Source organism: Bombina bombina, unplaced genomic scaffold, assembly GCF_027579735.1.
Source record: "Bombina bombina isolate aBomBom1 unplaced genomic scaffold, aBomBom1.pri scaffold_1044, whole genome shotgun sequence".
NCBI classification, from domain to species: domain Eukaryota; kingdom Metazoa; phylum Chordata; class Amphibia; order Anura; family Bombinatoridae; genus Bombina; species Bombina bombina.
In genome coordinates, this window is record NW_026511044.1 from 16,996 (window position 1) to 43,544 (window position 26,549).

At 44.8% G+C, this 26,549-nt stretch overlaps 1 protein-coding gene across 1 annotated transcript in view; it reads right to left on the reverse strand.

The window, feature by feature from the left end:
• The window catches only part of LOC128643577 (general transcription and DNA repair factor IIH helicase subunit XPD), a gene marked incomplete at its 5' end in the record, with an annotated part of 75,553 nt that overhangs the window by 7,056 nt on the left and 41,948 nt on the right, over nucleotides 1–26,549 (reverse strand). The window contains one exon of the mRNA XM_053696417.1: nucleotides 9,297–9,440. Within this exon, the coding sequence (XP_053552392.1) occupies nucleotides 9,297–9,440 (144 nt within the window). The remainder of the gene's footprint in view (nucleotides 1–9,296; nucleotides 9,441–26,549) is intronic.

Consider the following 26,549-nt stretch of genomic DNA (forward strand, 5'->3'; position numbering starts at 1 on the left):
CTTACATACATGTACAGTGCGCAAGAGAGCCAGGTGTATCGGTGCTTACATACATGTACAGTGTGCAAGAGAGCCAGCTGTATCAGTGCTTACATACATGTACAGTGCGCAAGAGAGCCAGCTGTATCAGTGCTTACATACATGTACAGTGTGCAAGAGAGCCAGGTGTATCGGTGCTTACATACATGTACAGTGTGCAAGAGAGTCAGCTGTATCAGTGCTTACATACATGTACAGTGCGCAAGAGAGCCAGGTGTATCGGTGCTTACATACATGTACAGTGTGCAAGAGAGTCAGCTGTATCAGTGCTTACATACATGTACAGTGCGCAAGAGAGCCAGGTGTATCGGTGCTTACATACATTTACAGTGCGCAAGAGAGCCAGGTGTATCGGTGCTTACATACATGTACAGCTGTATCGGTGCTTACATACATTTACAGCTGTATCAGTGCTTACATACATGTACAGTGTGCAAGAGAGCCAGCTGTATCAGTGCTTACATACATGTACAGTGCGCAAGAGAGCCAGGTGTATCGGTGCTTACATACATGTACAGTGTGCAAGAGAGCCAGCTGTATCAGTGCTTACATACATGTACAGTGCGCAAGAGAGCCAGCTGTATCAGTGCTTACATACATGTACAGTGTGCAAGAGAGCCAGCTGTATCAGTGCTTACATACATGTACAGTGTGCAAGAGAGCCAGCTGTATCGGTGCTTACATACATGTACAGCTGTATCAGTGCTTACATACATGTACAGTGTGCAAGAGAGCCAGCTGTATCGGTGCTTACATACATGTACAGCTGTATCAGTGCTTACATACATGTACAGTGTGCAAGAGAGCCAGCTGTATCAGTGCTTACATACATGTACAGTGTGCAAGAGAGCCAGCTGTATTGGTGCTTACATACATGTACAGCTGTATCAGTGCTTACATACATGTACAGTGTGCAAGAGAGCCAGCTGTATCGGTGCTTACATACATGTACAGCTGTATCAGTGCTTACATACATGTACAGTGTGCAAGAGAGCCAGCTGTATCAGTGCTTACATACATGTACAGTGTGCAAGAGAGCCAGCTGTATCAGTGCTTACATACATGTACAGTGTGCAAGAGAGCCAGCTGTATCAGTGCTTACATACATGTACAGTGTGCAAGAGAGCCAGCTGTATCAGTGCTTACATACATGTACAGTGTGCAAGAGAGCCAGCTGTATCAGTGCTTACATACATGTACAGTGCGCAAGAGAGCCAGCTGTATCAGTGCTTACATACATGTACAGTGTGCAAGAGAGCCAGCTGTATCAGTGCTTACATACATGTACAGTGTGCAAGAGAGCCAGCTGTATCAGTGCTTACATACATGTACAGCTGTATCAGTGGTTACATACATGTACAGCTGTATCGGTGCTTACATACATGTACAGTGTGCAAGAGAGCCAGCTGTATCAGTGCTTACATACATGTACAGTGTGCAAGAGAGCCAGCTGTATCAGTCCTTACATACATGTACAGTGTGCAAGAGAGCCAGCTGTATCAGTCCTTACATACATGTACAGTGTGCAAGAGAGCCAGCTGTATCAGTCCTTACATACATGTACAGTGTGCAAGAGAGCCAGCTGTATCAGTGCTTACATACATGTACAGTGTGCAAGAGAGCCAGCTGTATCAGTGCTTACATACATGTACAGTGTGCAAGAGAGCCAGCTGTATCGGTGCTTACATACATGTACAGTGTGCAAGAGAGCCAGCTGTATCAGTGCTTACATACATGTACAGCTGTATCAGTGCTTACATACATGTACAGTGTGCAAGAGAGCCAGCTGTATCGGTGCTTACATACATGTACAGTGTGCAAGAGAGCCAGCTGTATCAGTGCTTACATACATGTACAGTGTGCAAGAGAGCCAGCTGTATCAGTGCTTACATACATGTACAGTGTGCAAGAGAGCCAGCTGTATCGGTGCTTACATACATGTACAGTGTGCAAGAGAGCCAGCTGTATCGGTGCTTACATACATGTACAGTGTGCAAGAGAGCCAGCTGTATCAGTGCTTACATACATGTACAGTGTGCAAGAGAGCCAGCTGTATCAGTGCTTACATACATGTACAGTGTGCAAGAGAGCCAGCTGTATCAGTGCTTACATACATGTACAGTGTGCAAGAGAGCCAGCTGTATCAGTGCTTACATACATGTACAGTGTGTAAGAGAGCCAGCTGTATCAGTCCTTACATACATGTACAGTGTGCAAGAGAGCCAGCTGTATCAGTCCTTACATACATGTACAGTGTGCAAGAGAGCCAGCTGTATCAGTCCTTACATACATGTACAGTGTGCAAGAGAGCCAGCTGTATCAGTGCTTACATACATGTACAGTGTGCAAGAGAGCCAGCTGTATCGGTGCTTACATACATGTACAGTGTGCAAGAGAGCCAGCTGTATCAGTGCTTACATACATGTACAGTGTGCAAGAGAGCCAGCTGTATCAGTGCTTACATACATGTACAGTGTGCAAGAGAGCCAGCTGTATCGGTGCTTACATACATGTACAGTGTGCAAGAGAGCCAGCTGTATCAGTGCTTACATACATGTACAGTGTGCAAGAGAGCCAGCTGTATCAGTCCTTACATACATGTACAGTGTGCAAGAGAGCCAGCTGTATCAGTCCTTACATACATGTACAGTGTGCAAGAGAGCCAGCTGTATCAGTCCTTACATACATGTACAGTGTGCAAGAGAGCCAGCTGTATCAGTGCTTACATACATGTACAGTGTGCAAGAGAGCCAGCTGTATCAGTGCTTACATACATGTACAGTGTGCAAGAGAGCCAGCTGTATCGGTGCTTACATACATGTACAGTGTGCAAGAGAGCCAGCTGTATCAGTGCTTACATACATGTACAGCTGTATCAGTGCTTACATACATGTACAGTGTGCAAGAGAGCCAGCTGTATCGGTGCTTACATACATGTACAGTGTGCAAGAGAGCCAGCTGTATCAGTGCTTACATACATGTACAGTGTGCAAGAGAGCCAGCTGTATCAGTGCTTACATACATGTACAGTGTGCAAGAGAGCCAGCTGTATCGGTGCTTACATACATGTACAGTGTGCAAGAGAGCCAGCTGTATCGGTGCTTACATACATGTACAGTGTGCAAGAGAGCCAGCTGTATCAGTGCTTACATACATGTACAGTGTGCAAGAGAGCCAGCTGTATCAGTGCTTACATACATGTACAGTGTGCAAGAGAGCCAGCTGTATCAGTGCTTACATACATGTACAGTGTGCAAGAGAGCCAGCTGTATCAGTGCTTACATACATGTACAGTGTGTAAGAGAGCCAGCTGTATCAGTACATACATACATGTACAGTGTGCAAGAGAGCCAGCTGTATCAGTGCTTACATACATGTACAGTGTGCAAGAGAGCCAGCTGTATCAGTGCTTACATACATGTACAGTGTGCAAGAGAGCCAGCTGTATCAGTGCTTACATACATGTACAGTGTGCAAGAGAGACAGCTGTATCAGTGCTTACATACATGTACAGTGTGCAAGAGAGCCAGCTGTATCGGTGCTTACATACATGTACAGTGTGCAAGAGAGCCAGCTGTATCGGTGCTTACATACATGTACAGTGTGCAAGAGAGACAGCTGTATCAGTGCTTACATACATGTACAGTGTGCAAGAGAGCCAGCTGTATCAGTGCTTACATACATGTACAGTGTGCAAGAGAGCCAGCTGTATCAGTGCTTACATACAGGTGTATCAGTACTTACATACAGGTGTATCAGTACTTACATACAGGTGTATCAGTACTTACATACAGGTGTATCAGTGCTTACATACAGGTGTATCAGTGCTTACATACAGGTGTATCAGTACTTACATACAGGTGTATCGGTGCTTACATACAGGTGTATCGGTGCTTACATACAGGTGTATCGGTGCTTACATACAGGTGTATCGGTGCTTACATACAGGTGTATCGGTGCTTACATACAGGTGTATCGGTGCTTACATACAGGTGTATCGGTGCTTACATACAGGTGTATCGGTGCTTACATACAGGTGTATCGGTGCTTACATACAGGTGTATCGGTGCTTACATACAGGTATATCAGTGCTTACATACAGGTGTATCAGTGCTTACATACAGCTGTATCAGTGCTTACATACAGCTGTATCAGTGCTTACATACAGGTGTATCAGTGCTTACATACAGGTGTATCAGTACTTACATACAGGTGTATCAGTACTTACATACAGGTGTATCAGTGCTTACATACAGGTGTATCAGTGCTTACATACAGGTGTATCAGTACTTACATACAGGTGTATCAGTGCTTACATACAGGTGTATCAGTGCTTACATACAGGTGTATCAGTGCTTACATACAGGTGTATCAGTGCTTACATACAGGTGTATCAGTGCTTACATACAGGTGTATCAGTGCTTACATACAGGTGTATCAGTGCTTACATACAGGTGTATCAGTGCTTACATACAGGTGTATCAGTGCTTACATACAGGTGTATCAGTGCTTACATACAGGTGTATCAGTGCTTACATACAGGTGTATCAGTACTTACATACAGGTGTATCAGTACTTACATACAGGTGTATCAGTGCTTACATACAGGTGTATCAGTGCTTACATACAGGTGTATCAGTGCTTACATACAGGTGTATCAGTGCTTACGTACAGGTGTATCAGTGCTTACGTACAGGTGTATCAGTGCTTACGTACAGGTGTATCAGTACTTACGTACAGGTGTATCAGTACTTACGTACAGGTGTATCAGTGCTTACATACAGGTGTATCAGTGCTTACATACAGGTGTATCAGTGCTTACATACAGGTGTATCAGTGCTTACATACAGGTGTATCAGTGCTTACATACAGGTGTATCAGTGCTTACATACAGGTGTATCAGTGCTTACATACAGGTGTATCAGTGCTTTCATACAGGTGTATCAGTGCTTACATACAGGTGTATCAGTGCTTACATACAGGTGTATCAGTGCTTACATACAGGTGTATCAGTGCTTACATACAGGTGTATCAGTGCTTTCATACAGCTGTATCAGTGCTCACATACAGGTGTATCAGTGCTTACATACAGGTGTATCAGTGCTTACATACAGCTGTATCAGTGCTTACATACAGGTGTATCAGTGCTTACATACAGGTGTATCAGTGCTTGTGCTTACATACAGGTGTATCAGTACTTACATACAGGTGTATCAGTGCTTACATACAGGTGTATCAGTGCTTTCATACAGCTGTATCAGTGCTTACATACAGGTGTATCAGTACTTACATACAGGTGTATCAGTGCTTACATACAGGTGTATCAGTGCTTACATACAGGTGTATCAGTGCTTACATACAGGTGTATCAGGTGCTTACATACAGGTGTATCAGTGCTTACATACAGGTGTATCAGTGCTTACATACAGGTGTATCAGTGCTTACATACAGGTGTATCAGTGCTTTCATACAGCTGTATCAGTGCTTACATACAGGTGTATCAGTACTTACATACAGGTGTATCAGTGCTTACATACAGGTGTATCAGTGCTTACATACAGGTGTATCAGTGCTTACATACAGGTGTATCAGTACTTACATACAGGTGTATCAGTACTTACATACAGGTGTATCAGTGCTTACATACAGGTGTATCAGTACTTACATACAGCTGTATCAGTGCTTACATACATGTGTATCAGTGCTTACATACAGGTGTATCAGTACTTACATACAGGTGTATCAGTACTTACATACAGGTGTATCAGTACTTACATACAGGTGTATCAGTACTTACATACAGGTGTATCAGTGCTTACATACAGGTGTATCAGTACTTACATACAGCTGTATCAGTGCTTACATACATGTGTATCAGTGCTTACATACAGGTGTATCAGTACTTACATACAGGTGTATCAGTACTTACATACAGGTGTATCAGTACTTACATACAGGTGTATCAGTACTTACATACAGGTGTATCAGTACTTACATACAGGTGTATCAGTGCTTACATACAGCTGTATCAGTGCTTACATACAGGTGTATCAGTGCTTACATACAGCTGTATCAGTACTTACATACATGTACAATGTGCAAGAGAGCCAGCTGTATCAGTGCTTACATACATGTACAGTGTGCAAGAGAGCCAGCTGTATCAGTGCTTACATACATGTACAGTGCGCAAGAGAGCCAGCTGTATCAGTGCTTACATACATGTACAGTGCGCAAGAGAGCCAGCTGTATCAGTGCTTACATACATGTACAGTGTGCAAGAGAGCCAGCTGTATCAGTGCTTACATACATTTACAGTGTGCAAGAGAGTCAGCTGTATCAGTGCTTACATACATGTACAGTGTGCAAGAGAGCCAGCTGTATCGGTGCTTACATACATGTACAGTGTGCAAGAGAGACAGCTGTATCGGTGCTTACATACATGTACAGTGTGCAAGAGAGACAGCTGTATCAGTGCTTACATACATGTACAGTGTGCAAGAGAGCCAGCTGTATCAGTGCTTACATACAGGTGTATCAGTACTTACATACAGGTGTATCAGTGCTTACATACAGGTGTATCAGTGCTTACATACAGGTGTATCAGTGCTTACATACAGGTGTATCAGTGCTTACATACAGGTGTATCAGTGCTTACATACAGGTGTATCAGTACTTACATACAGGTGTATCAGTGCTTACATACAGGTGTATCAGTGCTTACATACAGGTGTATCAGTGCTTACATACAGATGTATCAGTGCTTACATACAGGTGTATCAGTGCTTACATACAGGTGTATCAGTGCTTACATACAGGTGTATCAGTACTTACATACAGGTGTATCAGTGCTTACATACAGGTGTATCAGTGCTTACATACAGGTGTATCGGTGCTTACATACAGGTGTATCGGTGCTTACATACAGGTGTATCGGTGCTTACATACAGGTGTATCAGTGCTTACATACAGGTGTATCGGTGCTTACATACAGGTGTATCGGTGCTTACATACAGGTGTATCGGTGCTTACATACAGGTGTATCGGTGCTTACATACAGGTGTATCGGTGCTTACATACAGGTGTATCGGTGCTTACATACAGGTGTATCGGTGCTTACATACAGCTGTATCGGTGCTTACATACAGGTGTATCGGTGCTTACATACAGGTGTATCGGTGCTTACATACAGGTATATCAGTGCTTACATACAGGTGTATCAGTGCTTACATACAGCTGTATCAGTGCTTACATACAGGTGTATCAGTGCTTACATACATGTACAGTGTGCAAGAGAGCCAGCTGTATCAGTGCTTACATACATGTACAGTGTGCAAGAGAGCCAGCTGTATCGGTGCTTACATACATGTACAGTGTGCAAGAGAGCCAGCTGTATCAGTGCTTACATACATGTACAGCTGTATCAGTGCTTACATACATGTACAGTGTGCAAGAGAGCCAGCTGTATCGGTGCTTACATACATGTACAGTGTGCAAGAGAGCCAGCTGTATCAGTGCTTACATACATGTACAGTGTGCAAGAGAGCCAGCTGTATCAGTGCTTACATACATGTACAGTGTGCAAGAGAGCCAGCTGTATCGGTGCTTACATACATGTACAGTGTGCAAGAGAGCCAGCTGTATCGGTGCTTACATACATGTACAGTGTGCAAGAGAGCCAGCTGTATCAGTGCTTACATACATGTACAGTGTGCAAGAGAGCCAGCTGTATCAGTGCTTACATACATGTACAGCTGTATCAGTGCTTACATACATGTACAGTGTGCAAGAGAGCCAGCTGTATCAGTGCTTACATACATGTACAGTGTGCAAGAGAGTCAGCTGTATCAGTGCTTACATACATGTACAGTGTGCAAGAGAGCCAGCTGTATCAGTGCTTACATACATGTACAGTGTGCAAGAGAGCCAGCTGTATCAGTGCTTACATACATGTACAGTGTGTAAGAGAGCCAGCTGTATCAGTACTTACATACATGTACAATGTGCAAGAGAGCCAGCTGTATCAGTGCTTACATACATGTACAGTGCGCAAGAGAGCCAGCTGTATCAGTGCTTACATACATGTACAGTGTGCAAGAGAGCCAGCTGTATCAGTGCTTACATACATGTACAGTGTGCAAGAGAGCCAGCTGTATCAGTGCTTACATACATGTACAGTGTGCAAGAGAGCCAGCTGTATCAGTGCTTACATACAGGTGTATCAGTGCTTACATACAGGTGTATCAGTGCTTACATACAGGTGTATCAGTACTTACATACAGGTGTATCAGTACTTACGTACAGGTGTATCAGTGCTTACATACAGGTGTATCAGTGCTTACATACAGGTGTATCAGTGCTTACATACAGGTGTATCAGTGCTTACATACAGGTGTATCAGTGCTTACATACAGGTGTATCAGTGCTTACATACAGGTGTATCAGTGCTTTCATACAGCTGTATCAGTGCTTACATACAGGTGTATCAGTGCTTACATACAGGTGTATCAGTGCTTACATACAGGTGTATCAGTGCTTTCATACAGCTGTATCAGTGCTCACATACAGGTGTATCAGTGCTTACATACAGGTGTATCAGTGCTTACATACAGGTGTATCAGTGCTTACATACAGGTGTATCAGTGCTTACATACAGGTGTATCAGTGCTTACATACAGGTGTATCAGTGCTTGTGCTTACATACAGGTGTATCAGTGCTTACATACAGCTGTATCAGTGCTTACATACAGGTGTATCAGTGCTTACATACAGGTGTATCAGTACTTACATACAGGTGTATCGGTGCTTACATACAGGTGTATCGGTGCTTACATACAGGTGTATCGGTGCTTACATACAGGTGTATCGGTACTTACATACAGGTGTATCAGTGCTTACATACAGGTGTATCAGTGCTTACATACAGGTGTATCAGTGCTTACATACAGGTGTATCAGTGCTTACATACAGGTGTATCAGTACTTACATACAGGTGTATCAGTACTTACATACAGGTGTATCAGTACTTACATACAGGTGTATCAGTACTTACATACAGGTGTATCAGTACTTACATACAGGTGTATCAGTGCTTACATACAGGTGTATCAGTACTTACATACAGGTGTATCAGTGCTTACATACAGGTGTATCAGTGCTTACATACAGGTGTATCAGTGCTTACATACAGGTGTATCAGTGCTTACATACAGGTGTATCAGTGCTTACATACAAGTAAAAGCCCACAGGCGCTCACACACCTTATCTGCAAACAGCATAATGCCGTAATCTGTTTTCCCTCGAATGGCACGACCCACACACTGAGCTGCGTGTCTCATGGCGTCAAATGTTAGGAAGTCGTTCTCCCGCAAATTGAACTGATCACGGAGGAACTGAAGTCGTGCCTGGGGAGAGAGGGCAAAGGGGGAAGCAAGAAAGACGGGGATGGGTCAGAGAGATAGACAGACAGGATATGAGGATTAGACAGAGAGATAGAAAGACAGGATATGAGGATTAGACAGAGAGATAGACAGACAGGATATGAGGGTTAGACAGAGAGATAGACAGACGGGATATGAGGATTAGACAGAGAGATAGACAGACGGGATATGAGGATTAGACAGAGAGATAGACAGACAGGATATGAGGATAGGACAGAGAGAGAGACAGACGGGATATGAGGATAGGACAGATAGACAGACAGACAGGATATGAGGATTAGACAGAGAGATAGACAGACAGGATATGAGGATTAGACAGAGAGACAGACAGGATATGAGGATTAGACAGACAGGATATGAGGATTAGACAGAGAGATAGACAGACAGGATATGAGGATTAGACAGAGAGATAGACAGACAGGATATGAGGATAGGACAGAGAGATAGACAGACAGGATATGAGGATTAGACAGAGCGATAGACAGACAGGATATGAGGATAGGACAGAGAGATAGACAGACAGGATATGAGGATTAGACAGAGAGATAGACAGAGAGATAGACAGACAGGATATGAGGATAGGACAGAGAGATAGACAGACAGGATATGAGGATTAGACAGAGAGATAGACAGAGAGATAGACAGACAGGATATGAGGATAGGACAGAGAGATAGACAGACAGGATATGAGGATTAGACAGAGAGATAGACAGACAGGATATGAGGATTAGACAGAGAGATAGACAGACAGGATATGAGGATTAGACAGAAAGATAGACAGACAGGATATGAGGATTAGACAGAGAGATAGACAAACAGGATATGAGGATTAGACAGAGAGATAGACAGACAGGATATGAGGATAGGACAGAGAGATAGACAGACAGGATATGAGGATAGGACAGAGAGATAGACAGACAGGATATGAGGATTAGACAGAGAGATAGACAGACAGGATATGAGGATTAGACAGAGAGATAGACAGACAGGATATGAGGATTAGACAGAGAGATAGACAGACAGGATATGAGGATAGGACAGAGAGATAGACAGACAGGATATAAGGATTAGACAGAGAGATAGACAGACAGGATATGAGGGTTAGACAGAGAGATAGACAGACAGGATACGAGGGTTAGACAGAGAGATAGACAGACAGGATATGAGGATGAGACAGAGAGATAGACAGACGGGATATGAGGATTAGACAGAGAGATAGACAGACGGGATATGAGGATTAGACAGAGAGATAGACAGACAGGATATGAGGATTAGACAGAGAGATAGACAGACAGGATATGAGGATTAGACAGAGAGATAGACAGACAGGATATGAGGATAGGACAGAGAGATAGACAGACAGGATATGAGGATAGGACAGAGAGATAGACAGACAGGATATGAGGATTAGACAGAGATATAGACAGACAGGATATGAGGATAGGACAGAGAGATAGACAGACAGGATATGAGGATTAGACAGAGAGATAGACAGACAGGATATGAGGATTAGACAGAGAGATAGACAGACAGGATATGAGGATTAGACAGAGAGATAGACAGACAGGATATGAGGATTAGACAGAGAGATAGACAGACAGGATATGAGGATTAGACAGAGAGATAGACAGACAGGATATGAGGATTAGACAGAGAGATAGACAGACAGGATATGAGGATTAGACAGACAGGATATGAGGATTAGACAGAGAGATAGACAGACAGGATATGAGGATTAGACAGAGAGATAGACAGACAGGATATGAGGATTAGACAGAGAGATAGACAGACAGGATATGAGGATAGGACAGAGAGATAGACAGACAGGATATGAGGATAGGACAGAGAGATAGACAGACAGGATATGAGGATAGGACAGAGAGATAGACAGACAGGATATGAGGATTAGACAGAGAGATAGACAGACAGGATATGAGGATTAGACAGAGAGATAGACAGACAGGATATGAGGATAGGACAGAGAGATAGACAGACAGGATATGAGGATAGGACAGAGAGATAGACAGACAGGATATGAGGATTAGACAGAGCGATAGACAGACAGGATATGAGGATAGGACAGAGAGATAGACAGACAGGATATGAGGATAGGACAGAGAGATAGACAGACAGGATATGAGGATTAGACAGAGAGATAGACAGACAGGATATGAGGATTAGACAGAGAGATAGACAGACAGGATATGAGGATAGGACAGAGAGATAGACAGACAGGATATGAGGATTAGACAGAGAGATAGACAGACAGGATATGAGGATAGGACAGAGAGGATAGACAGACAGGATATGAGGATTAGACCAGAGAGATAGACAGACAGGATATGAGGATTAGACAGAGAGATAGACAGACAGGATATGAGGATAGGACAGAGAGATAGACAGACAGGATATGAGGATTAGACAGAGAGATAGACAGACAGGATATGAGGATAGGACAGAGAGATAGACAGACGGGATATGAGGATTAGACAGAGAGATAGACAGACAGGATATGAGGATAGGACAGAGAGATAGACAGACAGGATATGAGGATTAGACAGAGAGACAGACAGACAGGATATGAGGATTAGACAGAGAGATAGACAGACAGGATATGAGGATTAGACAGAGAGATAGACAGAGAGATAGACAGACAGGATATGAGGATAGGACAGAGAGATAGACAGACAGGATATGAGGATTAGACAGAGAGATAGACAGACAGGATATGAGGATAGACAGAGAGACAGACAGACAGGATATGAGGATTAGACAGAGAGATAGACAGACAGGATATGAGGATTAGACAGAGAGATAGACAGACAGGATATGAGGATAGGACAGAGAGATAGACAGACAGGATATGAGGATTAGACAGAGAGATAGACAGACAGGATATGAGGATTAGACAAGAGATAGACAGACAGGATATGAGGATTAGACAGAGCGATAGACAGACAGGATATGAGGATTAGACAGAGAGATAGACAGACAGGATATGAGGATTAGACAGAGAGATAGACAGACAGGATATGAGGATAGGACAGAGAGATAGACAGACAGGATATGAGGATAGGACAGAGAGATAGACAGACAGGATATGAGGATTAGACAGAGAGATAGACAGACAGGATATGAGGATAGGACAGAGAGATAGACAGACAGGATATGAGGATTAGACAGAGAGATAGACAGACAGGATATGAGGATTAGACAGAGAGATAGACAGACAGGATATGAGGATTAGACAGAGAGATAGACAGACAGGATATGAGGATTAGACAGAGAGATAGACAGACAGACAGGATATGAGGATTAGACAGAGAGATAGACAGACAGGATATGAGGATTAGACAGAGAGATAGACAGACAGGATATGAGGATGAGACAGAGAGATAGACAGACAGGATATGAGGATTAGACAGAGAGATAGACAGACAGGATATGAGGGTTAGACAGAGAGATAGACAGACAGGATATGAGGATAGGACAGAGAGATAGACAGACAGGATATGAGGATTAGACAGAGAGATAGACAGACAGGATATGAGGGTTAGGACAGAGAGATAGACAGACAGGATATGAGGATAGGACAGAGAGATAGACAGACAGGATATGAGGATTAGACAGAGAGATAGACAGACAGGATATGAGGATTAGACAGAGAGATAGACAGACAGGATATGAGGATTAGACAGAGAGATAGACAGACAGGATATGAGGGTTAGACAGAGAGATAGACAGACAGGATATGAGGATTAGACAGAGAGATAGACAGACAGGATATGAGGATTAGACAGAGAGATAGACAGACAGGATATGAGGATTAGACAGAGAGATAGACAGACAGGATATGAGGATTAGACAGAGAGATAGACAGACAGGATATGAGGGTTAGACAGAGAGATAGACAGACAGGATATGAGGATTAGACAGAGAGATAGACAGACAGGATATGAGGATTAGACAGAGAGATAGACAGACAGGATATGAGGATTAGACAGAGCAATAGACAGACAGGATATGAGGATTAGACAGAGAGATAGACAGACAGGGTATGAGGATTAGACAGAGAGATAGACAGACAGGATATGAGGATTAGACAGAGCGATAGACAGACAGGATATGAGGATTAGACAGAGAGATAGACAGACAGGATATGAGGATTAGACAGAGAGACAGACAGACAGGATATGAGGATTAGACAGACAGAGAGATAGACAGACAGGATATGAGGATTAGACAGAGAGATAGACAGGACAGGATATGAGGATAGGACAGAGAGAAAGACAGACAGGATATGAGGATTAGACAGAGAGATAGACAGACAGGATATGAGGATAGGACAGAGAGATAGACAGACAGGATATGAGGATTAGACAAAGAGATAGACAGACAGGATATGAGGATTAGACAGAGAGATAGACAGACAGGATATGAGGATTAGACAGAGAGATAGACAGACAGGATATGAGGATTAGACAGAGAGATAGACAGACAGGATATGAGGATTAGACAGAGAGATAGACAGACGGGATATGAGGATAGGACAGAGAGATAGACAGACAGGATATGAGGATAGGACAGAGAGATAGACAGACAGGATATGAGGATTAGACAGAGAGATAGACAGACAGGATATGAGGATAGGACAGAGAGATAGACAGACAGGATATGAGGATAGGACCAGAGAGATAGACAGACAGGATATGAGGATTAGACAGAGAGATAGACAGACAGGATATGAGGATAGGACAGAGAGATAGACAGACAGGATATGAGGATTAGACAGAGAGATAGACAGACAGGATATGAGGATAGGACAGAGAGATAGACAGACAGGATATGAGGATTAGACAGAGAGATAGACAGACAGGATATGAGGATAGGACAGAGAGATAGACAGACAGGATATGAGGATAGGACAGAGAGATAGACAGACAGGATATGAGGATAGGACAGAGAGATAGACAGACAGGATATGAGGATTAGACAGAGAGATAGACAGACAGGATATGAGGATTAGACAGAGAGATAGACAGACAGGATATGAGGATAGGACAGAGAGATAGACAGACAGGATATGAGGATTAGACAGAGAGATAGACAGACAGGATATGAGGATTAGACAGAGAGATAGACAGACAGGATATAAGGATAGGACAGAGAGATAGACAGACAGGATATGAGGATAGGACAGAGAGATAGACAGACAGGATATGAGGATAGACAGAGAGATAGACAGACAGGATATGAGGATTAGACAGAGAGATAGACAGACAGGATATGAGGATTAGACAGAGAGATAGACAGACAGGATATGAGGATAGGACAGAGAGATAGACAGACAGGATATGAGGATTAGACAGAGAGATAGACAGACAGGATATGAGGATAGGACAGAGAGATAGACAGACAGGATATGAGGATTAGACAGAGAGATAGACAGACAGGATATGAGGATTAGACAGAGAGATAGACAGACAGGATATGAGGATAGGACAGAGAGATAGACAGACAGGGATATGAGGATAGACAGAGAGATAGACAGACAGGATATGAGGATTAGACAGAGAGATAGACAGACAGGATATGAGGATAGGACAGAGAGATAGACAGACAGGATATGAGGATTAGACAGAGAGACAGACAGACAGGATATGAGGATTAGACAGAGAGATAGACAGACAGGATATGAGGATTAGACAGAGAGATAGACAGACAGGATATGAGGATAGGACAGAGAGATAGACAGACGGGATATGAGGATTAGACAGAGAGATAGACAGACGGGATATGAGGATTAGACAAAGAGATAGACAGACAGGATATGAGGATTAGACAGAGCGATAGACAGACAGGATATGAGGATTAGACAGAGAGATAGACAGACAGGATATGAGGATTAGACAGAGAGATAGACAGACAGGATATGAGGATAGGACAGAGAGATAGACAGACAGGATATGAGGATAGGACAGAGAGATAGACAGACAGGATATGAGGATTAGACAGAGAGATAGACAGACAGGATATGAGGATAGGACAGAGAGATAGACAGACAGGATATGAGGATTAGACAGAGAGATAGACAGACAGGATATGAGGATTAGACAGAGAGATAGACAGACAGACAGGATATGAGGATTAGACAGAGAGATAGACAGACAGGATATGAGGATTAGACAGAGAGATAGACAGACAGGATATGAGGATTAGACAGAGAGATAGACAGACAGGATATGAGGATGAGACAGAGAGATAGACAGACAGGATATGAGGATTAGACAGAGAGATAGACAGACAGGATATGAGGGTTAGACAGAGAGATAGACAGACAGGATATGAGGATAGGACAGAGAGATAGGCAGACAGGATATGAGGATTAGACAGAGAGATAGACAGACAGGATATGAGGGTTAGACAGAGAGATAGACAGACAGGATATGAGGATAGGACAGAGAGATAGACAGACAGGATATGAGGATTAGACAGAGAGATAGACAGACAGACAGGATATGAGGATTAGACAGAGAGATAGACAGACAGGATATGAGGATTAGACAGAGAGATAGACAGACAGGATATGAGGGTTAGACAGAGAGATAGACAGACAGGATATGAGGATTAGACAGAGAGATAGACAGACAGGATATGAGGATTAGACATAGAGATAGACAGACAGGATATGAGGATTAGACAGAGAGATAGACAGACAGGATATGAGGATTAGACAGAGAGATAGACAGACAGGATATGAGGGTTAGACAGAGAGATAGACAGACAGGATATGAGGATTAGACAGAGAGATAGACAGACAGGATATGAGGATTAGACAGAGAGATAGACAGACAGGATATGAGGATTAGACAGAGCAATAGACAGACAGGATATGAGGATTAGACAGAGAGATAGACAGACAGGGTATGAGGATTAGACAGAGAGATAGACAGACAGGATATGAGGATTAGACAGAGCGATAGACAGACAGGATATGAGGATTAGACAGAGAGATAGACAGACAGGATATGAGGATTAGACAGAGAGACAGACAGACAGGATATGAGGATTAGACAGACAGAGAGATAGACAGACAGGATATGAGGATTAGACAGAGAGATAGACAGACAGGATATGAGGATAGGACAGAGAGAAAGACAGACAGGATATGAGGATTAGACAGAGAGATAGACAGACAGGATATGAGGATAGGACAGAGAGATAGACAGACAGGATATGAGGATTAGACAAAGAGATAGACAGACAGGATATGAGGATTAGACAGAGAGATAGACAGACAGGATATGAGGATTAGACAGAGAGATAGACAGACAGGATATGAGGATTAGACAGAGAGATAGACAGACAGGATATGAGGATTAGACAGAGAGATAGACAGACGGGATATGAGGATAGGACAGAGAGATAGACAGACAGGATATGAGGATAGGACAGAGAGATAGACAGACAGGATATGAGGATAGGACAGAGAGATAGACAGACAGGATATGAGGATAGGACAGAGAGATAGACAGACAGGATATGAGGATTAGACAGAGAGATAGACAGACAGGATATGAGGATTAGACAGAGAGATAGACAGACAGGATATGAGGATTACACAGAGAGATAGACAGACAGGATATGAGGATTAGACAGAGAGATAGACAGACAGGATATGAGGATTAGACAGAGAGATAGACAGACAGGATATGAGGATAGGACAGAGAGATAGACAGACAGGATATGAGGATAGGACAGAGAGATAGACAGACAGGATATGAGGATAGGACAGAGAGATAGACAGACAGGATATGAGGATTAGACAGAGAGATAGGCAGGATATGAGGATTAGACAGAGAGATAGACAGACAGGATATGAGGATTAGACAGAGAGATAGGCAGGATATGAGGATTAGACAGAGAGATAGACAGACAGGATATGAGGATTAGACAGAGAGATAGACAGACAGGATATGAGGATTACACAGAGAGATAGACAGACAGGATATGAGGATTAGACAGAGAGATAGACAGACAGGATTTGAGGATTAGACAGAGAGATAGACAGACAGGATATGAGGATAGGACAGAGAGATAGACAGACAGGATATGAGGATTAGACAGAGAGATAGACAGACAGGATATGAGGATAGGACAGAGAGACAGACAGACAGGATATGAGGATTAGACAGAGAGATAGACAGACAGGATATGAGGATTAGACAGAGAGATAGACAGACAGGATATGAGGATTAGACAGAGAGATAGACAGACAGGATATGAGGATAGGACAGAGAGACAGACAGACAGGATATGAGGATTAGACAGAGAGATAGACAGACAGGATATGAGGATTAGACAGAGAGATAGACAGACAGGATATGAGGATTAGACAGAGAGATAGACAGACAGGATATGAGGGTTAGACAGAGCGATAGACAGACAGGATATGAGGATAGGACAGAGAGATAGACAGACAGGATATGAGGATAGGACAGAGAGATAGACAGACAGGATATGAGGATTAGACAGAGAGATAGACAGACAGGATATGAGGATAGGACAGAGAGACAGACAGACAGGATATGAGGATTAGACAGAGAGATAGACAGACAGGATATGAGGATAGGACAGAGAGATAGACAGACAGGATATGAGGATAGGACAGAGAGACAGACAGACAGGATATGAGGATAGGACAGAGAGATAGACAGACAGGATATGAGGATAGGACAGAGAGACAGACAGAGAGGATATGAGGATTAGACAGAGAGATAGACAGACAGGATATGAGGATTAGACAGAGAGATAGACAGACAGGATATGAGGATTAGACAGAGAGACAGACAGACAGGATATGAGGATTAGACAGAGAGATAGACAGACAGGATATGAGGATTAGACAGAGAGATAGACAGACAGGATATGAGGATTAGACAGAGAGATAGACAGACAGGATATGAGGGTTAGACAGAGCGATAGACAGACAGGATATGAGGATAGGACAGAGAGATAGACAGACAGGATATGAGGATAGGACAGAGAGATAGACAGACAGGATATGAGGATTAGACAGAGAGATAGACAGACAGGATATGAGGATAGGACAGAGAGACAGACAGACAGGATATGAGGATTAGACAGAGAGATAGACAGACAGGATATGAGGATAGGACAGAGAGATAGACAGACAGGATATGAGGATAGGACAGAGAGACAGACAGACAGGATATGAGGATAGGACAGAGAGATAGACAGACAGGATATGAGGATAGGACAGAGAGACAGACAGAGAGGATATGAGGATTAGACAGAGAGATAGACAGACAGGATATGAGGATTAGACAGAGAGATAGACAGACAGGATATGAGGTGTTACAGAAGCATTAGTTATTTTGTTGTGAAGAGCTTATTTCCCAGCAGCAATGCCTGAACCAGCAAGCCAGCGCCTAAGAAGGGCTCCAAGAAAACCGTAACAAGTATCATTTCATAAAGAGTTAACTCTTTTTTTTTCAGCTTTTAGAAACTATTGCCTAAATACACATTTTTGCTGGCCTCAGCTCTAAGTTTAGGGATAACCAATCCCATTGTCTAATCACCTCTGGAGCCAGACTGCTAATTGATAAGATGAACTTGTAAACTTGTTATCTTAAGTACTGTAATCCTATTGTGGCCTGTCAAAGGACAGTGCTCTCTATCTAAATGTGTGATGGGGGATTTTGTGCTTCCCCCCCCCTCTCCCCCTGGGAGTGCCCTGTGTGCATGTAACCTTAATAAAAAGCAGGCTGGGCATCCCAGTGCTGAGTTCTTGTTTGACCCTCAATCGCAGCGTTGACTCGTTTTTGTGGGCAGAAGGGTATCCTAGCTGTACTACAGCTAAGGGAGATTATTCTATATTTGCGAGACTCATATAGAATACTATGGAAAGCAGCTTCTCCCCTCTTTAGCAATAGGGATCCAGGCTACTAAGCGGTCCATCTCTCAGCGAGACTAAGGGTAACCGTAACATTTGGCGGCAGCGGCGGGATTTTCCTGGATTTCCTAGGAGAGGTACAGAACGGATGGAGAGCGCTTACAAAAAATTGAAGCGTACAACCCTAAAGGATTTACTTGAAAGCAGAGGGGGGTACACCAGCAACCGGCCGAGGAGAGAGCTGATCGCAGAATTGAACGAACTGGATCAGAGCTTCACAATGGCGGAAACACCGACCACGATTAGTGACGAAAAAACCAGGATTGTTCGGGAAAGGCTCTCATTATACGGGCCGAACCCCTCCATGGAATTGGTACAGCAGTTGATGGCGGAGGCGGACGAGGATATACGAGAGACTCGAGCCCACGAACTCAACCTAGCGAACGCACACCGCAATGCTGTAGCCCCGCAGGTAATCATCCCTGTCGAAAATGCTGGGAGGCCCAAGATACCCTATACGGCATTTCGACCCTTTCTAGAGAGCGAGACAGGGATTGATGAATATTTGGCGGACTTCGAAAGGCAATGTGCCCTGCACCAGATTCCCAACAGAGAGTGGCCCACGATATTGTCTGGGAAACTATCCGGGCGAGCCCTGGAAGCCTTTCGTACTCTGGGTGCTAAGGAAGTGACACAGTATGAGCTAGTTAAGGAGACACTGTTGCGACGGTACGCTGTAACTCCGGACACGTATCGCCGACAGTTTCGGGGCACGGAAAAGAAGCCTAACGATACCCATATGGAATGGGCGCACCGAATGCGGAGAGCGGCAAATCACTGGCTGAGCGGAAGTAAAGCGGTGACTGGGGAGGAAATTTTACAATTGTTTCTCTTAGAACATTTTTATAATGGCATGGAACAGCAAGGGAAGGAATGGCTGCAAGACAGGCGGCCTTCTACCTTAGAAGAAGCAGCCAAATTGGCCGATGAACATTATGACTCCCGTCTTCACGAACCCATGAACTACCGAGCTCCAGCACGGGTCGAACCCAGAGAGGTTTACCGTGCACCCCCTCGTGCTGAATTCCGAGCCCCGGTGCCCACAGGGCCCGTCCGACACTCAGGACCACCCAATAACAGCTCTGAGCGTCACAGACCGACTTGCCACCGATGCAAGCAACCAGGGCATTTCATGGCTAGCTGCCCCCTTAATACGCACCAGACACCCAGGAATTACAATTACCCCTCTGGGTCCTATCGTCCGGCCCGGGCCCTCTGTGTTAACCAAGAGGCCCCTATGGAGGGATATGTGGGGCCGCTTCACGAGGCAGACCCTGTATATGCTGCCTCAGATAACCGCCAGCACCATCGGCAGAGGGTATGGCTCGAGGGGCGATCTACCGAGGGATTGCGAGACACAGGGGCTACTATCACGCTGGTACAGAGTCATTTGGTGCCAGAGCACAAGCGATCCGGACAGACTGTGGCCGTTAGAGTGGCGGGGGGGGATGTGTACAAAATTCCAACAGCTAAAGTGCATCTTGATTGGGGAGCGGGAAAGGGGTCTGTGAACGTGGGCCTAATGGATAATTTACCTGCCGAAGTACTACTGGGCAACGATTTGGGCCCCATGACTTCTGCCTATGCTCCAGTATGCAACAACGAGGCGGACCCAGTGACTACACGGGCCCAAGCCCGGACGGAGCGAGAGCTCTCACCAGTGCGGGAGACACAGGTAAGACCTACCCCGACCTTGCCTGACAGGTTAGGCCCCATACCCTGGGACACCCCAGATGCTTTCGAGGCAGAGTCTAAGACTGACCCGACCTTACAAAAGTACCGGGAACGAGCAGAGACCGGAGGGGGCGGGGCAGATAACGAAACATTCTTATGGGAAAAAGGGAAACTATACCGCTGGACAGAGAAAAGGGGACAGCGTAGGCGACAGCTGGTAGTGCCCCACAAATACCGTCAAGAAATCCTCAAAATAGGCCACGACATCCCCTTAGCAGGCCACCTAGCCGTTACCCGTACCCTACACCGCATTACTCACACGTTCTTTTGGCCAGGGGTGCACGCTGACGTTAGAACTTACTGTAACACCTGCGATGTGTGTCAACGAGTAGGAAGGCGAGGCGATCACCCTAAAGCCCAGCTAGTAAATATGCCCATTGTAGAGGAACCCTTCAGCCGGGTTGCTATTGACCTAGTGGGACCACTGGCTACCCCTAGTCCCTCCGGTAAGCGCTACATTCTTACCGTAGTGGACTACGCTACCAGGTACCCAGAGGCTGTCGCCCTATCCAACATACAAGCGGATACGGTAGCGAATGCACTAGTACAGGTGTTCTCCCGGGTAGGATTTCCAAAAGAAATCCTATCCGACCGAGGCACCCAATTTACGGCTGAATTAACCCAACAACTCTGGCAGGTTTGCAAAATTAAGTCCCTCCTGAGCTCCCCATACCACCCCCAGACGAACGGGCTGTGTGAGAGGTTCAATGGGACCCTCAAGCAAATGCTCAAGACGTTCACTCAGGAATACCGAGACTGGGAACGCTTCCTGCCGCACCTCCTATTTGCTTATCGGGAGGTGCCCCAGGAAACGACAGGGTTCTCTCCCTTCGAGTTGCTCTACGGAAGAAAGGTACGGGGACCCCTAAACCTGATCCGGGAGCACTGGGAGGGAGAGATGGAGGCTGACGGTGTCCCCATTGTGCCATACGTGCTGGAACTCAGGGACCGAATGGAGCAATTAGCCAAATCCGTGCGGGCTAATCTCCAGTTGGCCCAGAGAAGACAGAAAGTATGGTACGATCGGGGGGCCCGAAAGAGAATCTTCACCATAGGACAAAAGGTGTTAGTACTTAAGCCGGTGAAGACAGACAAATTGCAGGCGTCCTGGCAGGGTCCCTACCAGATCGTAGAGAAAAGGGGAGACACCACTTATGTGATAGCTAGCTGCCATGACAACAATCTTAGAAAGACATTCCATGTAAACATGCTCAAGGAATATTTTGAGCGACCAGAGAACGTGACGGCCGTATGTTGTTCCCCTCAGGAAGACCCCGACAGTTTACCCATTCCAGACCTATTAGAAAAGAGTCTCCCCACAGGTATAGTGGCGCAGGTTCAGATAGGGGACCGACTTAGCCCCACTGAAAGGGAGCAGCTCAACCAACTCCTCCAGTCCAAACACCTCACCTTCTCCCCGAAGCCAGGGTACACTACTTTAACCACCCACCAGGTAGATACTCCGGGACAAGCTCCCTTGCGCCAGGCTCCGTACCGAATCCCCGAAGCAGTTAGGACAGGAATGAAGAAGGAGATCGATGAGATGCTCCAGCTCAGGGTAATTGAGCCCTCCGATAGTCCATGGGCCTCCCCAGTTGTCTTGGTGCCCAAGAAAGATGGGACCACCCGGTTCTGTGTAGACTATCGGAGGCTCAATGAAAATACCGTGACGGACGCTTACCCTATGCCCAGGGTAGACGAGCTACTCGATCGTATAGCCAGGGGAAATTACCTGACCACTATTGACCTCTGCAAAGGTTACTGGCAGATTCCCCTGGCCCCGGAGGCTATCCCCAAGTCGGCATTCGTCACCCCATTCGGCTTATATCAGTTTAGGGTAATGCCGTTTGGGATGAAGAATGCCCCAGCTACATTCCAGCGCTTGGTGGATAGGCTCCTGGATGGCTTCCAGAGTTTTGCTTGCGCCTACCTGGACGACATAGCGATCCACAGTGAGTCCTGGGAGGACCACTTAGCTCATGTGGGAATGGTTCTGGATCAGATCCGGGCTGCTGGCCTGACTCTGAAGCCAGAAAAATGCCACTTTGGGATGGCCGAGGTACAGTACCTGGGTCACCGGGTGGGGTGTGGAAAGCAGCGACCAGAGCCGGCCAAAATAGAAGCTGTCGCCAATTGGCCCACCCCCATCACTAAGACTCAGGTCCTAGCCTTCCTGGGCACGGCAGGGTACTATAGACGGTTCGTACCAGACTACAGCACACTTGCCAAACCCCTGACTGACTTGACCAAGAAGAACTTACCTCGACAGGTCCTGTGGTCTCCCCACTGTGAAACGGCTTTCCAGGCTCTCAAAAATGCTCTAATTAACGCTCCTGTCTTGGCGGCCCCAGCCCTTAACAAACGTTTTATCGTCCATACAGACGCTTCCATGTTCGGGCTGGGAGCTGTCCTCAGCCAAGTAGGCGAAGATGGAGGGGAGCATCCAGTTGCCTACATCAGCCGGAAGCTCCTGCCCCGCGAAGTCAGCTATGCAGCGGTCGAAAAGGAGTGTTTGGCTTTGGTGTGGGCATTAAAGAAATTGACTCCCTATTTATATGGTCAGGAGTTCACTCTGGTCACCGACCATAACCCGTTGGTGTGGCTGAACCGGGTCTCTGGAGATAACGGCAGGCTATTACGTTGGAGCTTATCGTTGCAACCCTTCAATTTCACCATTACTTACAGACCTGGGAAACAGAATGGCAACGCCGACGGGTTGTCCAGACAAACAGACCTCAGCCCCGCATAACCAGCGGTCTGGACAGCCTTAGTCTGCCCCGAAAAGGGGTCAGACCGTGTCTGCCAGAGTGTTCCACAGAAAGGGAGCACTGTTACAGAAGCATTAGTTATTTTGTTGTGAAGAGCTTATTTCCCAGCAGCAATGCCTGAACCAGCAAGCCAGCGCCTAAGAAGGGCTCCAAGAAAACCGTAACAAGTATCATTTCATAAAGAGTTAACTCTTTTTTTTTCAGCTTTTAGAAACTATTGCCTAAATACACATTTTTGCTGGCTAAGTAATTTTTATATTTTTAATAAATACTTTATTTTGTCTACCTTGCTGGTGAATTGTTCTATTTGCCTTATTGATCCCTTGCTTGGATTAACTTCTATCGGCATATCCACCTTTATTTTCCACCACTCCTCCAACGATCCAGGAGCAGCTGTACAGGCCTCAGGGAGTCAGCCGAACGGCTCTTTAAGATTCGGCACGCCTGATATTGCACTGCTTGTGCAACTCCGTTTGTGAGTATAACTTCTCGACATCTGTTGTATGTGTATTCTGTGCCTGGGATAATCTGCACCAAGGGCGGTATCTATATTTTATGTCATAGGTATCTTTTTTTCCCCACATCGTTGGTGAAGTGATTACCCAGTGAACAGCTGATTTCACCCTCTAGCGAGTCAGCCGAGCGGCTCTGAAGCTTCGGCTCACCTGTTATTGCACTGCATGTGCAAACATCTTTGTGAGTATTACTCTGAACTGTTAGTTTAGAATCATTTATAGCCAAGGATCATCTGCACCAGAGCGCCTCTTCTTTTTTTGTTTCTATACAGAACGCAGTCATCTCTTTTTCAACATCTTTGGAGAGAGCAGCTATCGTTTGGGACATCATTTCCAGATTGGACATCACTCTATATTGGGACTTTCACTTGCATCTATGGATGTATATTTCCTAACCATATGACTGTGGTGACTATTGTTATGTATTTGTATTTATAATTATACAGTTCATATTGTTTATTTTTTGTAAGATATAAAACTTAGGATCTATCCATATTATCACTTTTTTGAAATAGCATAAATTAGGCGCACCTTATTTCTGGACACACTACTTAGATATAGTAGAGCCCCATTGTTTTTGCAAACAGACCTCAGCCCCGCATAACCAGCGGTCTGGACAGCCTTAGTCTGCCCCGAAAAGGGGTCAGACCGTGTCTGCCAGAGTGTTCCACAGAAAGGGAGCACTGTTACAGAAGCATTAGTTATTTTGTTGTGAAGAGCTTATTTCCCAGCAGCAATGCCTGAACCAGCAAGCCAGCGCCTAAGAAGGGCTCCAAGAAAACCGTAACAAGTATCATTTCATAAAGAGTTAACTCTTTTTTTTTCAGCTTTTAGAAACTATTGCCTAAATACACATTTTTGCTGGCCTCAGCTCTAAGTTTAGGGATAACCAATCCCATTGTCTAATCACCTCTGGAGCCAGACTGCTAATTGATAAGATGAACTTGTAAACTTGTTATCTTAAGTACTGTAATCCTATTGTGGCCTGTCAAAGGACAGTGCTCTCTATCTAAATGTGTGATGGGGGATTTTGTGCTTCCCCCCCCCTCTCCCCCTGGGAGTGCCCTGTGTGCATGTAACCTTAATAAAAAGCAGGCTGGGCATCCCAGTGCTGAGTTCTTGTTTGACCCTCAATCGCAGCGTTGACTCGTTTTTGTGGGCAGAAGGGTATCCTAGCTGTACTACAGCTAAGGGAGATTATTCTATATTTGCGAGACTCATATAGAATACTATGGAAAGCAGCTTCTCCCCTCTTTAGCAATAGGGATCCAGGCTACTAAGCGGTCCATCTCTCAGCGAGACTAAGGGTAACCGTAACATGAGGATTAGACAGAGAGATAGACAGACAGGATATGAGGATAGGACAGAGAGATAGACAGACAGGATATGAGGATTAGACAGAGCGATAGACAGACAGGATATGAGGATTAGACAGAGAGATAGACAGACAGGATATGAGGATTAGACAGAGCGATAGACAGACAGGATATGAGGATTAGACAGAGAGATAGACAGACAGGATATGAGGGTTAGACAGAGAGATAGACAGACAGGATATGAGGGTTAGACAGAGAGATAGACAGACAGGATATGAGGATTAGACAGAGAGATAGTCAGACAGGATATGAGGATTAGACAGAGAGATAGACAGACAGGATATGAGGATTAGACAGAGAGATAGACAGACAGGATATGAGGATTAGACAGAGAGATAGACAGACAGGATATGAGGATTAGACAGAGAGATAGACAGACAGGATATGAGGATTAGACAGAGAGATAGACAGACAGGATATGAGGATTAGACAGAGAGATAGACAGACAGGATATGAGGATAGGACAGAGAGATAGACAGACAGGATATGAGGATAGGACAGAGAGATAGACAGACGGGATATGAGGATTAGACAGAGAGATAGACAGACAGGATATGAGGATTAGACAGAGAGATAGACAGACAGGATATGAGGATTAGACAGAGAGATAGTCAGACAGGATATGAGGATTAGACAGAGAGATAGACAGACAGGATATGAGGATTAGACAGAGAGATAGACAGACAGGATATGAGGATAGGACA